Here is a 16,216-nt window from a genome sequence, read left to right as displayed (position 1 = left end):
AATTAAGTACCAGGCATTATATGCCACCTTTTCTAAATAATCCACTAACTGGCCCTACTCTACTAACTGGTAGGTGAATTTAAATGTAAGCACATGGGATTAAGGTTGTGCTCAATGCCAGATTGGTACTATGGAGTGGGGTCTAATAAGAGGGAGTCTTTGCCAAAGGCAATCAAGTCCTTCACCTTATTCTACTCCTTTCCCAGGTTAACAAAGGGGGAGGGGAACTCCTTCCCTTTAAATTCCTGTCTCCTGCTATTCTCTGCCCTCCTCTGTACTGTTTTTTTTTTTTTGGTTTTTTTTGTTCTTTCTCTGACCTCTCTACCTCTCTCTCGGTAATTCATACACTGACAAAAACCACTCCTTTTTGCTTTTGGATGCTTGCAGATTGTTAGGAAATTTTTCAGGGTGAATGCTTGAATAATTCCATGGAAAAGACATAAAGTCAGATTTACTAATGTGCCTTTATGACATAAGAATAAATATTTCTAACTCAAATTTGGATTATTGGTAGAAACATCATATGATAAGTCAATCCATAGGTATTTATTTAAAAGCTTGCTATGTATCAACTTGCTAAACACTGGGGACACAAAGAAAGGCAAAACTTTCCTCAAGAAGCATACATTGTAAAGAGGGAGACAATACGTACATAGCTAGGGCAGCTAGGTAGCTCAGTGGATAGAGTAGCAGGCCTGTGCTTAGGAAGACTCATATTCCTGAGTTTGAATGTGACCTCAGACACTTTCTAGTTGTATTACCCTGGGTAAGTCACTTAACCCTGCTTGCCTCCGTTTTCTCATCTGTAAAAAATGAGCTGCAGAAGGAAATGGCAAACCACTCCAGTATCTTTGCCAAGAAAACCCCAAATAAGGTCACAAAGAGTGAAAACAACTGAACGACAACATTTACAATGTAATGCAGAATACATGAAGAGTATTAGGGAGTTTAAGGCACTACCAAATGAGGGTTGTGGGGCAGGGTATAGGGAAGTCATCTAGCTGAATGTAAGAATTGGATTGAGTTTTTACAGGAGCCAGGGAAACCAAAAGGGAGAGGTTAAAGAGGGGTAAGGGGTTAGTATTCCAGGCATAGGGACACCCAGAACAAAACAAAGACAAGAGGTTGAATGTCATCTTATAGAAATTGCAAGTAGACCCATTGGTGTATAGCTATATTGTAGAGTTTATGGAGGGGAGTAAAGTATGGCAGACTAGGAAGGATCCAGGTTATGAAGAGTTGTAAATGCTGAAATAGAGAAGTTTATATCTGATCCTGAAAGAATAGGGAGGCACTAGACCTTCTTGAGCAACAGAGTGACCAAGTCAGACCTATGCTTTAGAAAAATCACCTAGGCAACTCAGTGGAGGACAGACTGTAATGAAAAGATTCTTCAGACTGGGATACTTGCTGCCTTCTAATCGAGGAGAAAGCTGGTGAGGGCCTGAATTCGGGTTGTGCACGTGTTTCTAGAGAGAATGGGGATACAAGTGCCAGGATGGATCTTTCTTAGCTGTGTTAATTACCCCCTCTGAGCTCAGTGTCCTAATTTACATTCTCATTGTCAGTCTGGGGTCCTCAGAGGTAGAGGGCAATGATTACTGCTCCCCTCAGGAATCTAGAAATAACTCTGAGGGGCTGGAGTTTTTAACACTATCACTCCTGTGCTTCTGCTGATGTTCTTGCAGTTATTAATGAACCCAGTGACCTTTGTTAGCTTTTACAAAAGGTATTTACCGAGAAGATATAGCAACAATAGTAGTTTTAAAGTATCACTAATGTGTACACCCTTCCCCTACACACACAGGGTCCCTTTGGAAAGTGTGTTCAAACTTAAAGTTCCTGTTTAGGGAACATATGTGGACACGGACTGACTTCTGGATTCTGGCTCCAGAAGTCCATTTCTCCCTTTGTGGAGTTCTCATGAAGTTCCCTTTAGGGGTATCTCTCTCAGATTGGTACCTTTCTGTCGCTAATACTTCTCTCCATCAGGAGATGTCGTGATGTCTGAGGTTGCCACCATCATCAGTATCTGCTTTCTACCTCCATCTGGAGGTACTTCCTCTGTCATTGGCCCCTACCACCTCTGGTGGACTCTTATACTAATTTTGGTTACCAGTTAATCTGCCTGGACGCTCCTTTCTCAGAATACTCATTCATCTGATTATCAGGAAAGAAGAAACAACAAAAGAATCAGGCACCATGTGCCCAAGAACGCATGACAACCAGGTAGAGAATAGGACCTTTGCTTCCCCCCAAAAGGAGCTTAAACAGGAGAACTACTTTAGCAATACCAAGTAAGAGACTGAAGTATTGACTGATCATCCCTTTTGTTTGGAAACTAAGCAACATCCAAGCCATCATTTCTTTTGGCTCCTCAGTCAGTTAGGAAATATTCTGTCATCACCACACCATAGCAGCTTCTCAGGCATGCCTATCTGGAAGTAGGCTCCCCCAAAACTTTCCACTCAGTCACTTGGGCTGGAACCAGGCAAGGAAATATCTCTGCATCCTTCAAGGACTCAGCCTTCATTAGCCAGTCCTCCCATTACATGTGTATATACTGACTTCATTTGTATTATTGGGGTAGTTAGTTCTGCTTTGCAAATGGCACTTTGAGTGAAGAACATAGCAATATAGTGATGAGAATGGAGCTACGTTGTCATGTATCATTGCAACCTTCTTGGTATAGAGATTTCAACTCATGGGAGTAAGAATTTGCTTCATCGCAATGGCATAACGAATTGGATTGAGGGTGCCATGAATGGATTTTGACTATAACCAATACTGTTTTACCTTCTTTCTTTCTTCCTTAATGCAACAGAAAAGGGAATGTAAAATTCTACTTGTGAATGTAGTTATTATAGAAAATGAAGATAAAGTATTGATTTCATCTCTTCATAATCTTTTAAATTTTTGTATCTGTTCATTTTTCAAAATTGTATGCCATAGAAGGATATGATCTTCAAATTCAGCTAGGCTAAATATGATATCCGTATTTAGGAGATATAGACTCCTATTTAGAGGTTTTTTTTTAAGGACCCTAATCCCTGACATGTGTTGAGTAATCGTAATAGTTTATATGCTTATAACATTTTAATTTTTATAAACTTCTCCTTATTTAATAAAACTTTTTGCATGTGTCAGCTATTAATCACCACCACCTCTTCATAGTGTTTTTCAAAGAGTCTTATAAACCTTAACTATTGTGATTTAATTATCTTAATTTTGGTACTATAAGTGTAATATCTAGCAAAGATTTTAGATATAACTTTAAAAGATATTAAAATTTGATGGGTTTCTTGATTTGTTTTTAACTTTTAACTTTTTTAAAAATACCCCATAAGAATACTTTTTAAACCTGCAAGAGAATGCTGATAATTTTAGAGACAGAAGATTACTGTGTGTAACAAGACAGGTGTCAAGAATCTTTTTGCAGTTAAAACTATAAATCTGTTAAAACAATACTTAGAGAAGTTTGAGCAGATTAGCATGTGTTGTTGAAGTTTTAAACTAAAATGCAATGATACTTTTTATCAAAAGAAGGCTTCAACTGTTTAAAATATGGTGATAATTGCTGAATTTTTATCTTGGAAGACTCATTTATTTGGCACTAATATAATAATCTTATAAAATGTGTCTCATCTTTAACACATAATGATTGTATGACCTTGCGCAAATCACTTAACCCTTCAGTGTTCTAGGAAACTTTCTGAGACTCTTAAGTTGTAGAGAAGGTGCTGACCTGCATTGAAAGATGGAGTTTGCTCATCTGAGAATTCCTTATATCAATGAAATTACAGGTGCAGTCCCTCTCCCTGTCCCTAAAGCAATAACTTTAGCATTCCTTTTATATTATATTTCTGGTCTGGAATTGTTTGGGGAAGGAGAAGCTTCTGGTGGGGGGAGGTGGTTATGGGAGTTTTTTGTTTGTTTTTGTAATGTATTTTATTTTATTCTTGAATAGAAGAAAAAAGTATCCAGCCAACAAATGAAATATTTTCGATTCTAAGTTACATTAAAGAAGTTTTAAAAAGGTATTCATTCCCCTTAAAATTTAAATAAGATTTAATTTTGTCTAGTTTTCAAATCATATTTTGAAAATTTGCATTGCAAAGTGATTCAATCCTATGTGACTCAAGTCTCACAGATGACAATTTTCAGTTTCTTGGCAGTACGGAAGTGGAGCAGCCCAAAGGGACCGAAGTCGTGAGAGATGCGGTTAGAAAATTAAAGGTAGGGAACTTGATTCAACGTGGAGGGCATAAAGCACTTCAGGTATTTTCACATATGAAGACTTTGTTTGATGCGTAGAAATTCATTGCATGACAAATGTTGGGGCATTTGCAGCTTTAACTCATTAAGAGATAGGCCATCATTGTACCAATATTACCACACATTCTCGTTACTCCTCCAAATGCTCAAGGAAGCTTCTTAGGGTGTTTGTGTGGAAGGATAAGCATACACATGTCATTCATTGTATCCAAAGGTAAGACTAAATGAAATACCTTGCCTTTATTATTAGTCAATTATGATTTTTATAAAATCATTTAAACTTTGAGATTTTATAAATATCTGTGAAATTAGTCTTTGCCATTATTGTTCATGGACAGAAAGAATGCTAACACAACCCACTTAACAGGAGGCTCATGACCAAATTAGGCACCTACCACTGAGTGAGGGGAGCAACTCATTAGCATTGTGCAGAGTCCAGGGGTGGGGAACCTGCCATGCACAGGCCCCCATTCCCCAGTGTTCTTCTAGAAGGATTGTGTATTTCCTAAAGTGTTAGATTATTCACCAAAGCCCTAGAAAGAAGTATATTTTAAAGCACTATTTTGGAAGAAAGACAAATCCAAATGATAGCTCAGTTGTCAAGCATAGGAAGGTCTGGCAAGCTACATGAGCAGTCATTAGGAACTGTTCAGTTTACAATTCCCTGATGCTAAAACTGCAGAGTTACACAGCAGAGCTGGCAACTTAATAGGAAACCCCACCCACCCTTTTTTGGCAGGATTTCCCCCCAGAAATTTTTTACATAATATACTACACTCAGGATATTTCCTCAAACAGTACCCTACCTCAAAAAAATTAAAGCTCACTGGGATTTTTTTAATTTGAAAAGCCCCTCCCTTCTTCAGAATGTTTCTTTCCAAAGATTTTATGTCTTTTTAAAAGACAAAAAGACATTTTTCTCATACACACTTTGGGGGTTGGAGTTTGGTGGGGTAGGGTGTGTTATTTGTGAATTGTTTCAGTTAGCTTGACCAGTTTTTAGAAATTCTCTTGCAAATCCACTTCAAACTCCTCAAGGAATAAACCATTTCATTATATTTACTTTGGCATTAAAAAAAATACTCAATTGAGCTAGCTTCCACTGCGAAAAAAATAATTGGAAAGGGGCTATCTCAAAGGTTCATTGTTAATGGTAAATATTTCTTTTATATTGAAGCTATCAGATTGGAGCTGTCCAGTGTTTGAAGTGGAGAAAGAAGTAGAATTGTTTGTATTCAGAGACAATATTATCTGTAGGTCCATAATTTCCCAAAAGGATTTGTTCTGTAAAGTTTGGATTCAGTCAAAGGGCTGCGCTGGAGGACCTAGAGGGCCCCGAGGCCACAGGTTCCCCACCCCCTGGGCTAACTTCTTGAGTAGGTGGTTTTTTGCCTACTTGGACAGAAATAAGAGACCACTTCATTCCAGTCCATAATATTTTCCTAAAGCTACAGAAAGTTCTGGTCTTAGTGTGACCAAACATTTTCAGGCATTTGGAGATGGTCTAACTTTGCAGTGACTTGTCATAGATTTTAAGGGCACAGTGTACATGCTTGCATAAAAATTTCAGAAGACATAGGGATGTAACTCCATTTTCCTATTTACAACTAATATGGCCTTGAAGAAGTCACTCTGTCTCTTTGGGTCTCAGTTTCTTCACATGTAAAATCAGAGAATATAAATAGATAGATGATTTCTAAAATTCCTTCTAACTCTAAATCCTGTGGTCTATGACTTACAAATGAGAATCATAAAGTTTAGTAGAGAATCCACAAACTTATGAGAAGTGATCAGTGAAATAATTTTCATTCATTGACCTCATTTAAAATTGTATATTCCCTGTCTAGTTTCCAACATGCAACAAGTTTTGTAATTCAGACTTGCTTCAGTTAGAATTTATTACAAGCATGTACGATATTGATTTTATAAGTTTTTGTTAACATGTTAATCAGTAAACAGAAACATTTTTAAAAGGATTCAAAGAAAACAAGTAACTTCTAAGTAATGTTATGGAAGTTTAATGGCTTATAAGGATTTACATGCTTTACAAAATTTTCTTACTAAAAATAGATTTAACATGAAATAAAAACCATACAACACAGAAAAATGTGGATATATGGTTTTTTAAAAATATTTATTCCTAATAAGTAATTTTTTGTTTCTTCAAATGTAATTAAGGACAAATTTTGACTAATAATCTGCCACACCTTAAAAAACTTGTTTGTCTTTAGTATACTACAATTTCAGTTAAGTTAATTTGGTATCAGGCTCCCCCAGCTAAAGAGCACCAAGAATTGTGTATATTTCAAGTTTTTAAAGGATTCCTGTTGTCTTTGTATACCCCATAACCCACCCTCCTTATTCCTTTGGCTTGTTGCAAGAAGGTTGCTACTATTTCCAGCAGGTGGCGCCAATGCTCCATCGTACAAGCGCGGTGCTCTTAGTGAAATGATGCGCTATTTACACCTCCCCCACTTCAGTTTCCTGCTCATTCTTTTGGCATATGCATTCTGCTTTGAGTGGGTGTGTGTACTTACATCTGCCAAGGCTTAGGAGTTTGACATCCATCATTTTGTCATGGCTCCAACTGTTTGTACTTTATTTGCTCCACAAAGTCACCCCATAGCTTTACTCACTTGCTGCTATGTCATTGTGTTGGATTTCTGGATGAAATGAATAACAGCATAGTCAAACTCACAAAGAGCCAGGGACTAAAAATATTTGAGACATAAAATGTTTTGTAGTAAATTGTTAGCATCGTTAATATGTAATGTGATTCAGACTTTTAAAGATGCTCAGCAGCCTGTTCCTTGATGTCTTTTATGGGCTATGTTTGATGTCTGTTGGATCCTGAGTTAGTGAAAAATCAGACTTTTAGACTATCATGAAAATCTCCTTTGTTTTTCCATTATTCTCCCAACCCTTTTCCGTTTGTATGTTTCTTGGTTGGCTTAAAAAAAATCACTGTGGTAAATATATTTTCCTTAAAGCAAGCACATGGATGCTTGCTTTCATATGAGTTTTGATACACTGTTATAAAAGATTTACAAATTCTTATCATGTTTAGACAAATTGATTCTTAAATGAAATAAGAATGACTCAAACTTTTATACATTGAAATTGTGCCATTGGTGCTTTAATATGACCTCCTGAATTTAGTTCCTTGTTTAAATTTACTTTTTACTTTGAATTTTAGGATCTTGGGATCTTAATTAAACTAGTCCAATCCCTTTAATTTAAAAACATGGAAAGCCTGGGAGTTTAAATGACTTCCTGAAAGACACAAAGGTATTAAGTACTGAATATAGATTTGAACCCAGGTCTTTTGACTATACCTATAGAGTATGTATAGTACGTTCACTGTATGACATTTAATTTCATAATATATTATAGAAAAGTATTTTAAAGGCTCTATATTTTAGGGGGTATGCATACCCTTGTGTGGTATATATGTTTGGGTATGAGGCTTCAATGCTCCCAAATTTTGGGGGGATATAACCAGATAGAAGATATTAAAATCTCTACAGAAAAAGAAACCGAGAGAAAGCAATGGAACTTTATGCAATAAAACTAATAATTCACACTTAAATTTACAAGATGTAAGCTTGAGTGCTGGAAGAGACCTCAGAAGTCATCTTTTCCAACCCCCTAAATTAAAACTGAGACCTAGTGGGATTAACTTGCCAAAGTCTACACACGAACACTTTAAAGTTTCTAAAGTGCTTTAGTAAATTATCTAATAAGATCCAGAATTCTTAACCTTTTTTTTGTATCATGGACCCTTTCAGCAGTCTGATGAAGCCTATGAACCCCTTCTCAAAATAATGTTTCTTGCATGCATTTATAATTCAAGGAAATTATACTTTTGGGTTAGACATTTGTGAAAATAAAAGTGTTGTTGGGTATTTTTTTTAAAACCATGCAAGTTCACCAACAGCCTAGAATCTGTCACATACTTCAGGTTAACAACATTTGAATTATATCCTTTTCATAACAACCCTATGAGGTAGGTTCTATTACTCTCCACATTTTTACAGATTAAGAAACTGAGGGTCAGACAGATTAAATGACATTCTAGGGTCACAAAGTTAGCGGCTTTCTGAGGCTGAATTTGAACGTAGGCCTCTCCTGTTTCCAAGCTCATCACTTTACGGACCACACCACCCTGTCTCTTTACAGTTATTCTATGGAGAGGTAGACTTGAGATTAGAATCTGGGTTTACTGACTGCTAGACCAGCATTCCTTGTATTTCTTTGTTTCTCTGGTGAGATTATTTTTAATTAGTGTGGTATTCCTGACCAACTTTTTGGGTTTATCATTAGTCTCTTTCAAGTTTGATATTTTTGTCCAGTTAATAAAATTCATTTTAATAGGTTTATTTCTACATAACCAAAGGATTATTAGGTATTTCTTGAGTTAATCTCTTCCAATGGAAAGAACCACTAAATGTGCCCAAGTAATCATGCTGTGAATTAAATGTCTAATAACTCAAGGGTATCCATAGTATTAGGGCAGCTAGCTGGCAAGTGGATAGAGCACTGGGCTTGGAATCAGGAAGACTCATCTTCATGAGTTCAAATCCAGCCTCACACACTTGCTGTATGACCTTGGACAAGTCACTTCACCCTGTCTGCTTCAATTTCCTTATCTGTAAAATGGGCTGGAGAAGGAATCGGCAAACCACTTCAGTGTCTTTGCTAAGAAAACCTAAAAATGAGATTATGGACAGTTGGGCTTGACTAAACAACAAAAATTCACAGTATTTTACCTTGATTATTTTTCCCAGAGGACCATTATAATTTTCTGCATATAATTTTCTCTAATGTAAAGTTAAATTGTAAGAAGATTTCAAGAATTCACATTAATATGGGGAGAAAATAAAGAAAGTTTAAGAAAGAATAGCCAGGATTTTTTCAGACTGAAATGGAAGCTTATACAGAAAATCTGCAAGTAGAAAAGATAGAGAGTAGAAGGGAAAATGAAAAGTACAAAATAGAATGAGCTGTAAGGTATAGACAACATTTAGAGAGATTGAAAGAACTTTATGGTTTAAATAGATTGAAAAATGCACTATACTGAAATTTGCAATTATATGAAAAATTACAAATGTGTGTGAATACACACACACACACACACACATATATGCAGACACACACATAAATGTATGTGGGTATATATGTATGTATATATGTGTGAATATATGTATATACGTATACATATATACACTCACACATATATACATATACATAAAATGACCATTGCAGAAATAGAAAATAAAATTTCTACTGCATCATTTGAAGGGAGGAGTGAAGTATAAAGAAAAAAGAAGTGGATTCTAAATCAAGAGATTGGGCTTCTTTTCCTAATTCTGTGACCTTGGGCAAGTTACTTAAACTTTCTGGGTCTCAGTTTCCTCTTCTATAAAATGAAGAGGTTAAAATAAATAGTCTCTGTCAATGCTGACAGTGATTCTAATATAAAGCAGGAAACAGTTGGTGAAACTAATTTGTTATTCATTCATCTACCTGAACAGAAAGGGGTGGGGGAAATCTAAGTAGATAAACTTAATTGCAGTGACTGTTCTGTAGCCAGCTTCTTAGAAATTCCAAAAGGTTACCCAGTAACTTGCCAAAGGTCAGTGTAATGCTCCTGGCTTGAAATGTAAAACAAGCTTCCTGAGTTTTTGCTTGTTTTTATTTTCTAGGAAATGGCTCATTAGAATAGCCCTTAAGAGCCATGCTTAAAATATCTATGAAGTAATTGAGTTGATTGACTCAGACACATTGAGGTAATATCACAGAAAATGATTTATTAGGTCAGTATTCTTATATGAAAACCCCCGTTGTCTTCATTGTGCCAACATAGGAAGGGAAAATCATGAAGAAAAATAAAAACAAATCAATCTGCATTCTTTGGGAGGGACCTCGGTGACAATGCAAACAAAAGATCTACGTTAGAGTAAAACCAAGGATCGTACAGAAAAATCTCCTTCAAACCAGCTAGATATCTGTGGGTATTTTAGAGGTGCTGCATCCAAAAATAGGCCAACCAATCATTCATTCTACTAGACAGTCTGCAGAAAAAAATCAAACCACCCCAAATGGAAAACAAGACAAAACAAAACAAAACCCAGCAATCCACCCCTTGCTCTCCATTTGACAGTGAGAGATTCCAAATCATAAGTGACAAGTCATTCAACCCAACTCTGCCATCTATTAACATGCATGACTGTGGACCATTTCCTTCACCTCTCTAGGCCTAAATATCCTCAGGTGTAAATATTTTTTGGAGGGGGTAAGGAGGGACCATACTAGATGATTTTAAAAATACTTTTCAGCTCTAAATCTGTAATTTGTGTATATTTTTACATTATGCAGCAACAATGAGCAAAGCTCATGGGGCACACAATTAGACTGTAACTTAATTCTCAGACTTTTACTATAAAATGTATAATTATATTTCCTACAAATTAAAGTTATATGAGCAGAGTACAAGAAAGAGTATGACATAGTGACTACAGAATGTCCCTCTCGATGAACTACACTGTAAATAGGGAGAAATAGAGAGGGGGAGGGAGAGAAAAGGTGGGAGGGGGGAGAGAGAGAGAAGTAGAGAGGGAGGGAGAGAGAGGGAGAACTTAAGAGGTCAACTAGTTCAACCACAAAATGGTTATTACATACTTCAAAGAGCTGTGAAATTGTGTATGTTTATGTGTATGTATGTATACACACATATCTCTGTATAGCATGTATATCTACATATAGCACTGATGTGTGCATATATATGTGTACGCATATATAAATACACCATATACACACCCTAGAGAACTAGAGTGTTGGGCCTGGAGTTAGGAAGACTTAATTTCAAATGTAACCTAAGACACTGACCAGCTGCATGACCCTAGGCAAGTCACTTAATCTCTGTTTGCCTCAGTTTTTTAATTGGCAAAATGGGGATGATAATAATAGTAAATACCTCCCAGGGTTGTTGTGAGGATCAAACAAGAAAAGAGTTGTAAAGCACTTCTTAAAACAGTGCTTGGCACCTAGTCAGCACTATATAAATGACAGCTACTTTACTGTATTATGATTAGGATTATTATTCTAAGACCATACGTTGCAAAGCACAGGCCAGCCTTCTTCAGTAAAGGGCATTTCCACATCCAAAACTGTTGAGTTCCCAGGTTCAGCTTCTATCCCTATCCTATTACCAGGAAATCTCCAGAAGGAGAGGCAGCATGGTAGACAGAGAACTCTCCTGGGATTCAGGAAGACCTAGGGTCTAAGTTATCTCTGAATTATCCTGCCTCTGTGACCTTGGGCAAATAACTTAACCTCACAGTGTCCCAGGAGAATGCACAGCTTTGCCTTGCGGTGGGAGTTCCTCATCAGGAGTTTTCTACACTGATGAAATCATGGATCTGTTTCAGGAAAGAAAAAGAAAGCCATTCTGAAGACTCTAAAAGGGAGCAAAAGCTGCTTCCCCTTTAGTGGTGTTATTTCTGTCTGTGGCAAAAAGGAGCAGCTAGGTGGCACATTGGACAGAGCACTGGGTCTGGAGTCAGAAAGACTCATCTTCCTGAGTTCAAATCTGGCCTCAGATACCAACTGTGTCACCCTGGGCAAGTCATTTAACTTTCTTTGCCTCAGTTTTCTCATCTATAAAATGAGCTGGAGAAAGAAATGGCAAACCACTCCAGTATCTTTGCCAAGAAAACCCAAATGGGGTCAGGAGGAGTCTGACAAGACTGAAAAAAAAAAGAACTAAAAAATGAGATACTCCATGCATAACGATTGCTGATTGTTTTATAATAGAGAACCTACAGATTTCACCCTGAGCTTACTACCTTGATGAGAAGTTAGGAATGCTAACTAATACATCTTGGAGCATTGGAATGTGAAAAATTTCAGTGTTTTTGGCAAGGTTTTTTTTAAATTTAGCTGCCATTATGAATATCAGAATTTTATAAAATGCCCAATATCTGCAGAGTGTATTAATAATAATAATGACAATTTTTTTTTGTTATTCACAGTTTCAAAAACATTTTCTGCAAAAAAGCCAGGGTCATAAAAAGTTAAGTATTTTCTTAATTTTGCTGGCAGGGAAACCAAGGCTTAATGAGATTAAGTAACTTCCGTGTAGTTATGGTTCCTAGGATCAAAGATCTAGTACACACACAGGATCTCATAAACCATTCAGTCTTTAACTATCTCATTTTACAGATGAAGAAACAAAGGCCCAGGAATATTAAGTGACACTTGTAAAAAGTGTCTAACTTAGTCTCTTTTCTCCAAGTCCAGGGCTCTTTCCATTACAGTGTAGATGAGCCAGGGGTTTAAGGAGAAGGGAAATCAACACTGTTAATTATTATCAAAATTAGTTCTGAGCAGCCCAAAGTCAGTGGATCAAGTAATCTATATGTTTGACCTAAACCATAATAGTAATCATTCCCCTCATTCCTGTCAATATAATAATGATAGCTAACATTGATCTCACACTTATTATATAATGCTAATTATTTCCCTTCTCCTCCCTTTCATTCTAGCTATGGTGATGTTTTGTTTTGTGGTGTGGGGTGGTTGACACAAAGACCTGGCATCCTGATTTCTCCCCTAAAAAAACTGATACCCTTCATAATGGCGAAATTGTAAATGTCTCTTCTTAGGCAGTGAGCATCTGGTGTTCTGTAGGGACCAAAAAGATCAAAACCATAGAAAAGTATGTTGATCTTTTTCACTTCTCATTCTGAACATTAAGAAAGAGCTTCTTAGTTACTTAATTTTCTCATATGTGTTGTGGGAATAATAATAATAGTTTTAATTTACCTTATTGGGAGTTTGAAGGATTCTGTTGTGATGTATAAAAAGTTTGAGAAATAGTTTCTGGGTAATTAATCATTTTATTGATCATGCTAGCATATAATTAATAAAAGGGGTCAGTGACACTCTGGAATGCTAAAGATCCCCTTCATGGAACCCACTCAATGTTTATATGCCCTTGGAAGAGTGGGTATTCCTGAGGATGGCAAACGACTCTAATTGGTTAATAATTAATGATAAGAATGAATATTATAATGAGAGGAGGACTTGTTCTACTGAGGGGCTGAGGGATGTGATTTTGATCATGTCATTTACGTCTAAATAACCCCCAACCTTTGGTAATATAGACAAAGGATCTACCTCCCCTCCCCCCAAACAGCCTCAGTGGTGCACAATGGGCCATAATTCACCTTAGATTAATTCTTTGTAAGGTTTTTTAGTTGGATGGGGAAACAACTCCACCTAGATAAGAGAGTCTAGGTGGAGTAAATTTTTGGGAAAGGTCAAAGACCTCTTCAATAATTTGTTATTTAATAATCATTTCTCTTGCTTTGCAGTGATTGTGATTTAGCATATAGAAAAATCACCTTCAAGCATTTATCAGTTGAGGAATGACTCAGTCAGAGACGGGAATGTTTATATGTGTGCCATTCCTTTCAATTTGGTCTGCTATATAGAATTAACAAAATGATTATTACTTGTTTTGTATTTAGGTACAGAGAAGAATATAAAAAAATGTGTAAACAGCCAGCAAAGACATCATGTAAATCCAGTCTTTCGGTTGAAAAAGATTGAAAAAAACCCCCACAAAACCTAAATTACAGACTTGAAAAGTTTAGATTCTGATGTTTTGACTCCCTTAAAAATAAAAATAAAATCATTTTAAATTCTTTTCACTTTTTAGTTTGCGAGACATATCAAGAAATCTGAAGGCCAGAAAACTCCTAAAGTTGAATTACAAATATCAATTTATGGTGTAAAAATTCTAGAACCAAAAACAAAGGTAAGAAACTTCAAGTGTTCCAAAGTGGTCTAAGAAAGACTATTGCCTTTGTTGTATTGGTTTACTTGCCTGTTTTACACTGATTTCACATTATTCTCCCTCGTGTACTTTACAATTTAGCCAAAGTGGCCAACTGCATGTTCCCTGTACTCTACTCTCTCTCTGACAACTAAGAGCCTTTGTCCACATTGTCCTCTTCCCTGGAACACTCTCGCTCCTGCCTGCCTCCTAGTGCTTTTCTGATTCCCTCATTTATTAGTACTTTTCCCTCTGTAATTAATTTATATTTGTTTTGCACATAAATTTTATTAGCTTCTCCTATATATATTTGTTTTCTCTTCCTTGCTAGAATGTAAACTCCTTGAGGGGAAAAAACGAAAACTGGTTTCTTTTTGTCTTTCTGTCCCCAGAGTTTAATGCATTACACATTGCCTTGCAGACATAAAGCACTTAAATTTTTGCTGAATTGAGTTTTAATTGATTTCATCCCCTTGCTTGGGTTACCACAACTTGTTTTAGTCCCACAATAAAAGAATGAGCACTGCTACCATAAATTTCCTAGCTAATTCTTATTTATTGATTTAAGGGGGTTTCAAAATGCAAATAGACAGTTTCAACATCATTATTCTGGTCTTGATCATTCCTAAGTCTGTTTTTGGAATTGTGCAGATAGCCTTGAAGGATATCTATTAGGTTTTATAGTTGAAGGATTTTTTTTCTTACACTGTTTAGGAAACCTGGAGGCTAATGTTTTACATTGATTGTTAATTTGGAGAAAGGTATAGCCAAGACCTATTTAATTAAGCCTTTTAAAGTTTTGAAAACATTTTCTGTAAAAAAGCTAGGGTCACAAATACTGAAGTATTTAACTTCTGGCTTCTAGATTTTTATTTTATGTGTAGAACATGGGAGTACATTAGTTTCTTGAATTTTAGCTTCTTCAATCTATAAATACAATTCTACAAAATATTTAAAAATCAAATGGTTGGAATTTCTATTTTTTCTTTTTGAAAAGCCATTGTTGAATTTGGGCCTTCACAGGCAGTGTGGACTCACCTTACTGGAGCTAGACTTCGCGTAGACATCTGATTGGCTTTAGCCATACTTCTATTCACAGTTACCAAAAGATCACCAATCTTAGCCTTCCTTAGGAGCAGAAATTACAGGTGTGCACTGCCATTCTCAGGGAAAAGTTTTGAAAGACTTCCAAGAAAACTGTAGGAACAAAAGATTAAATATAATTAAAGTTTTCCACCTAAAAAAAAACTGTGCACATACATACCCGCACATATGCATACATATATACATATATACATACTAGGGTTTCCCATAGAGTGAGATAGCCCTTAAATTTTTAAAATTATAACATTAAAATTCAAATTCTTTGTAAGCTACTAAGCTGATTATTTGCTAGAAGTTGGCCAGACATTATTTCTGTCTTATGCAAATGTTCTATCCCTGTCTATTAACAGAGTCTTTACTCTGCATATACAGATGTTTAATGTTTGCCATATTGTATTGTAATGCTTGCCCTTTTTCCTCCAGTCTTTCCTTTCTTACTTTTCTTTACTTTTTCCCTTTCTATTTCATCCTCCCTTCTTTTTTCCATTCCTGTAAAGCCCTGCAAAATTATAAAGATGATTTGACCTATAGCTTGTGACATATATTTCCTGAATATTTCTGCTACTAAGTTAAATAGATAGAAACATGTGTTAGTGATCTATGTTAAATGTTTCCCCTGAGTAAGGGACCACTATTACATATATTAATGACAAATGTAACTATGGAGATAACTAAAGTTGTGGAGATAACTTTATTCAGTGATCTGCTAAGTATCAATCTCAAATGAACAGTGCAGTCAGTAGAGGGCTCTAAAGAAGAGGGATTTCCTAGCGCTGGGGGATTCTCCATGTATTCCTTATGGAAGATACCATAAAAATTACATCGAGCTAAGGAAGACTACAGGATTACTTGAGTCAGGTCCATAGCCAATCAAAAGAAATTACATCCACATGGGAAAAAGAAAAAAGGTGATTGTGTATTGCTTAGATATTTTGATGTCACTTCAGGTACAACCCATTGAGTTAGTCAATTGGTATACATTTTCTAGGTAGTCCA

At 36.1% G+C, this 16,216-nt stretch overlaps 1 protein-coding gene across 5 annotated transcripts in view; it reads left to right on the top strand.

Annotated features, from left to right (window-relative positions):
• The window catches only part of GULP1 (GULP PTB domain containing engulfment adaptor 1), a 355,456-nt gene that overhangs the window by 272,803 nt on the left and 66,437 nt on the right, over window positions 1-16,216 (top strand). For all 5 annotated transcript variants that reach the window (XM_020993575.2, XM_020993579.2, XM_078146941.1 and 2 more), the window contains exons 5-6: window positions 4,165-4,236; window positions 14,000-14,098. In XM_020993575.2, coding sequence (XP_020849234.1) covers window positions 4,165-4,236; window positions 14,000-14,098 — 171 coding nt within the window. The remainder of the gene's footprint in view (window positions 1-4,164; window positions 4,237-13,999; window positions 14,099-16,216) is intronic.

This window comes from Phascolarctos cinereus, unplaced genomic scaffold, assembly GCF_003287225.1.
Source record: "Phascolarctos cinereus isolate Bilbo 61053 unplaced genomic scaffold, phaCin_HiC Scaffold_726;HRSCAF=1367, whole genome shotgun sequence".
Taxonomy (NCBI): domain Eukaryota; kingdom Metazoa; phylum Chordata; class Mammalia; order Diprotodontia; family Phascolarctidae; genus Phascolarctos; species Phascolarctos cinereus.
This window is presented reverse-complemented; position numbering and strand designations above follow the sequence as displayed.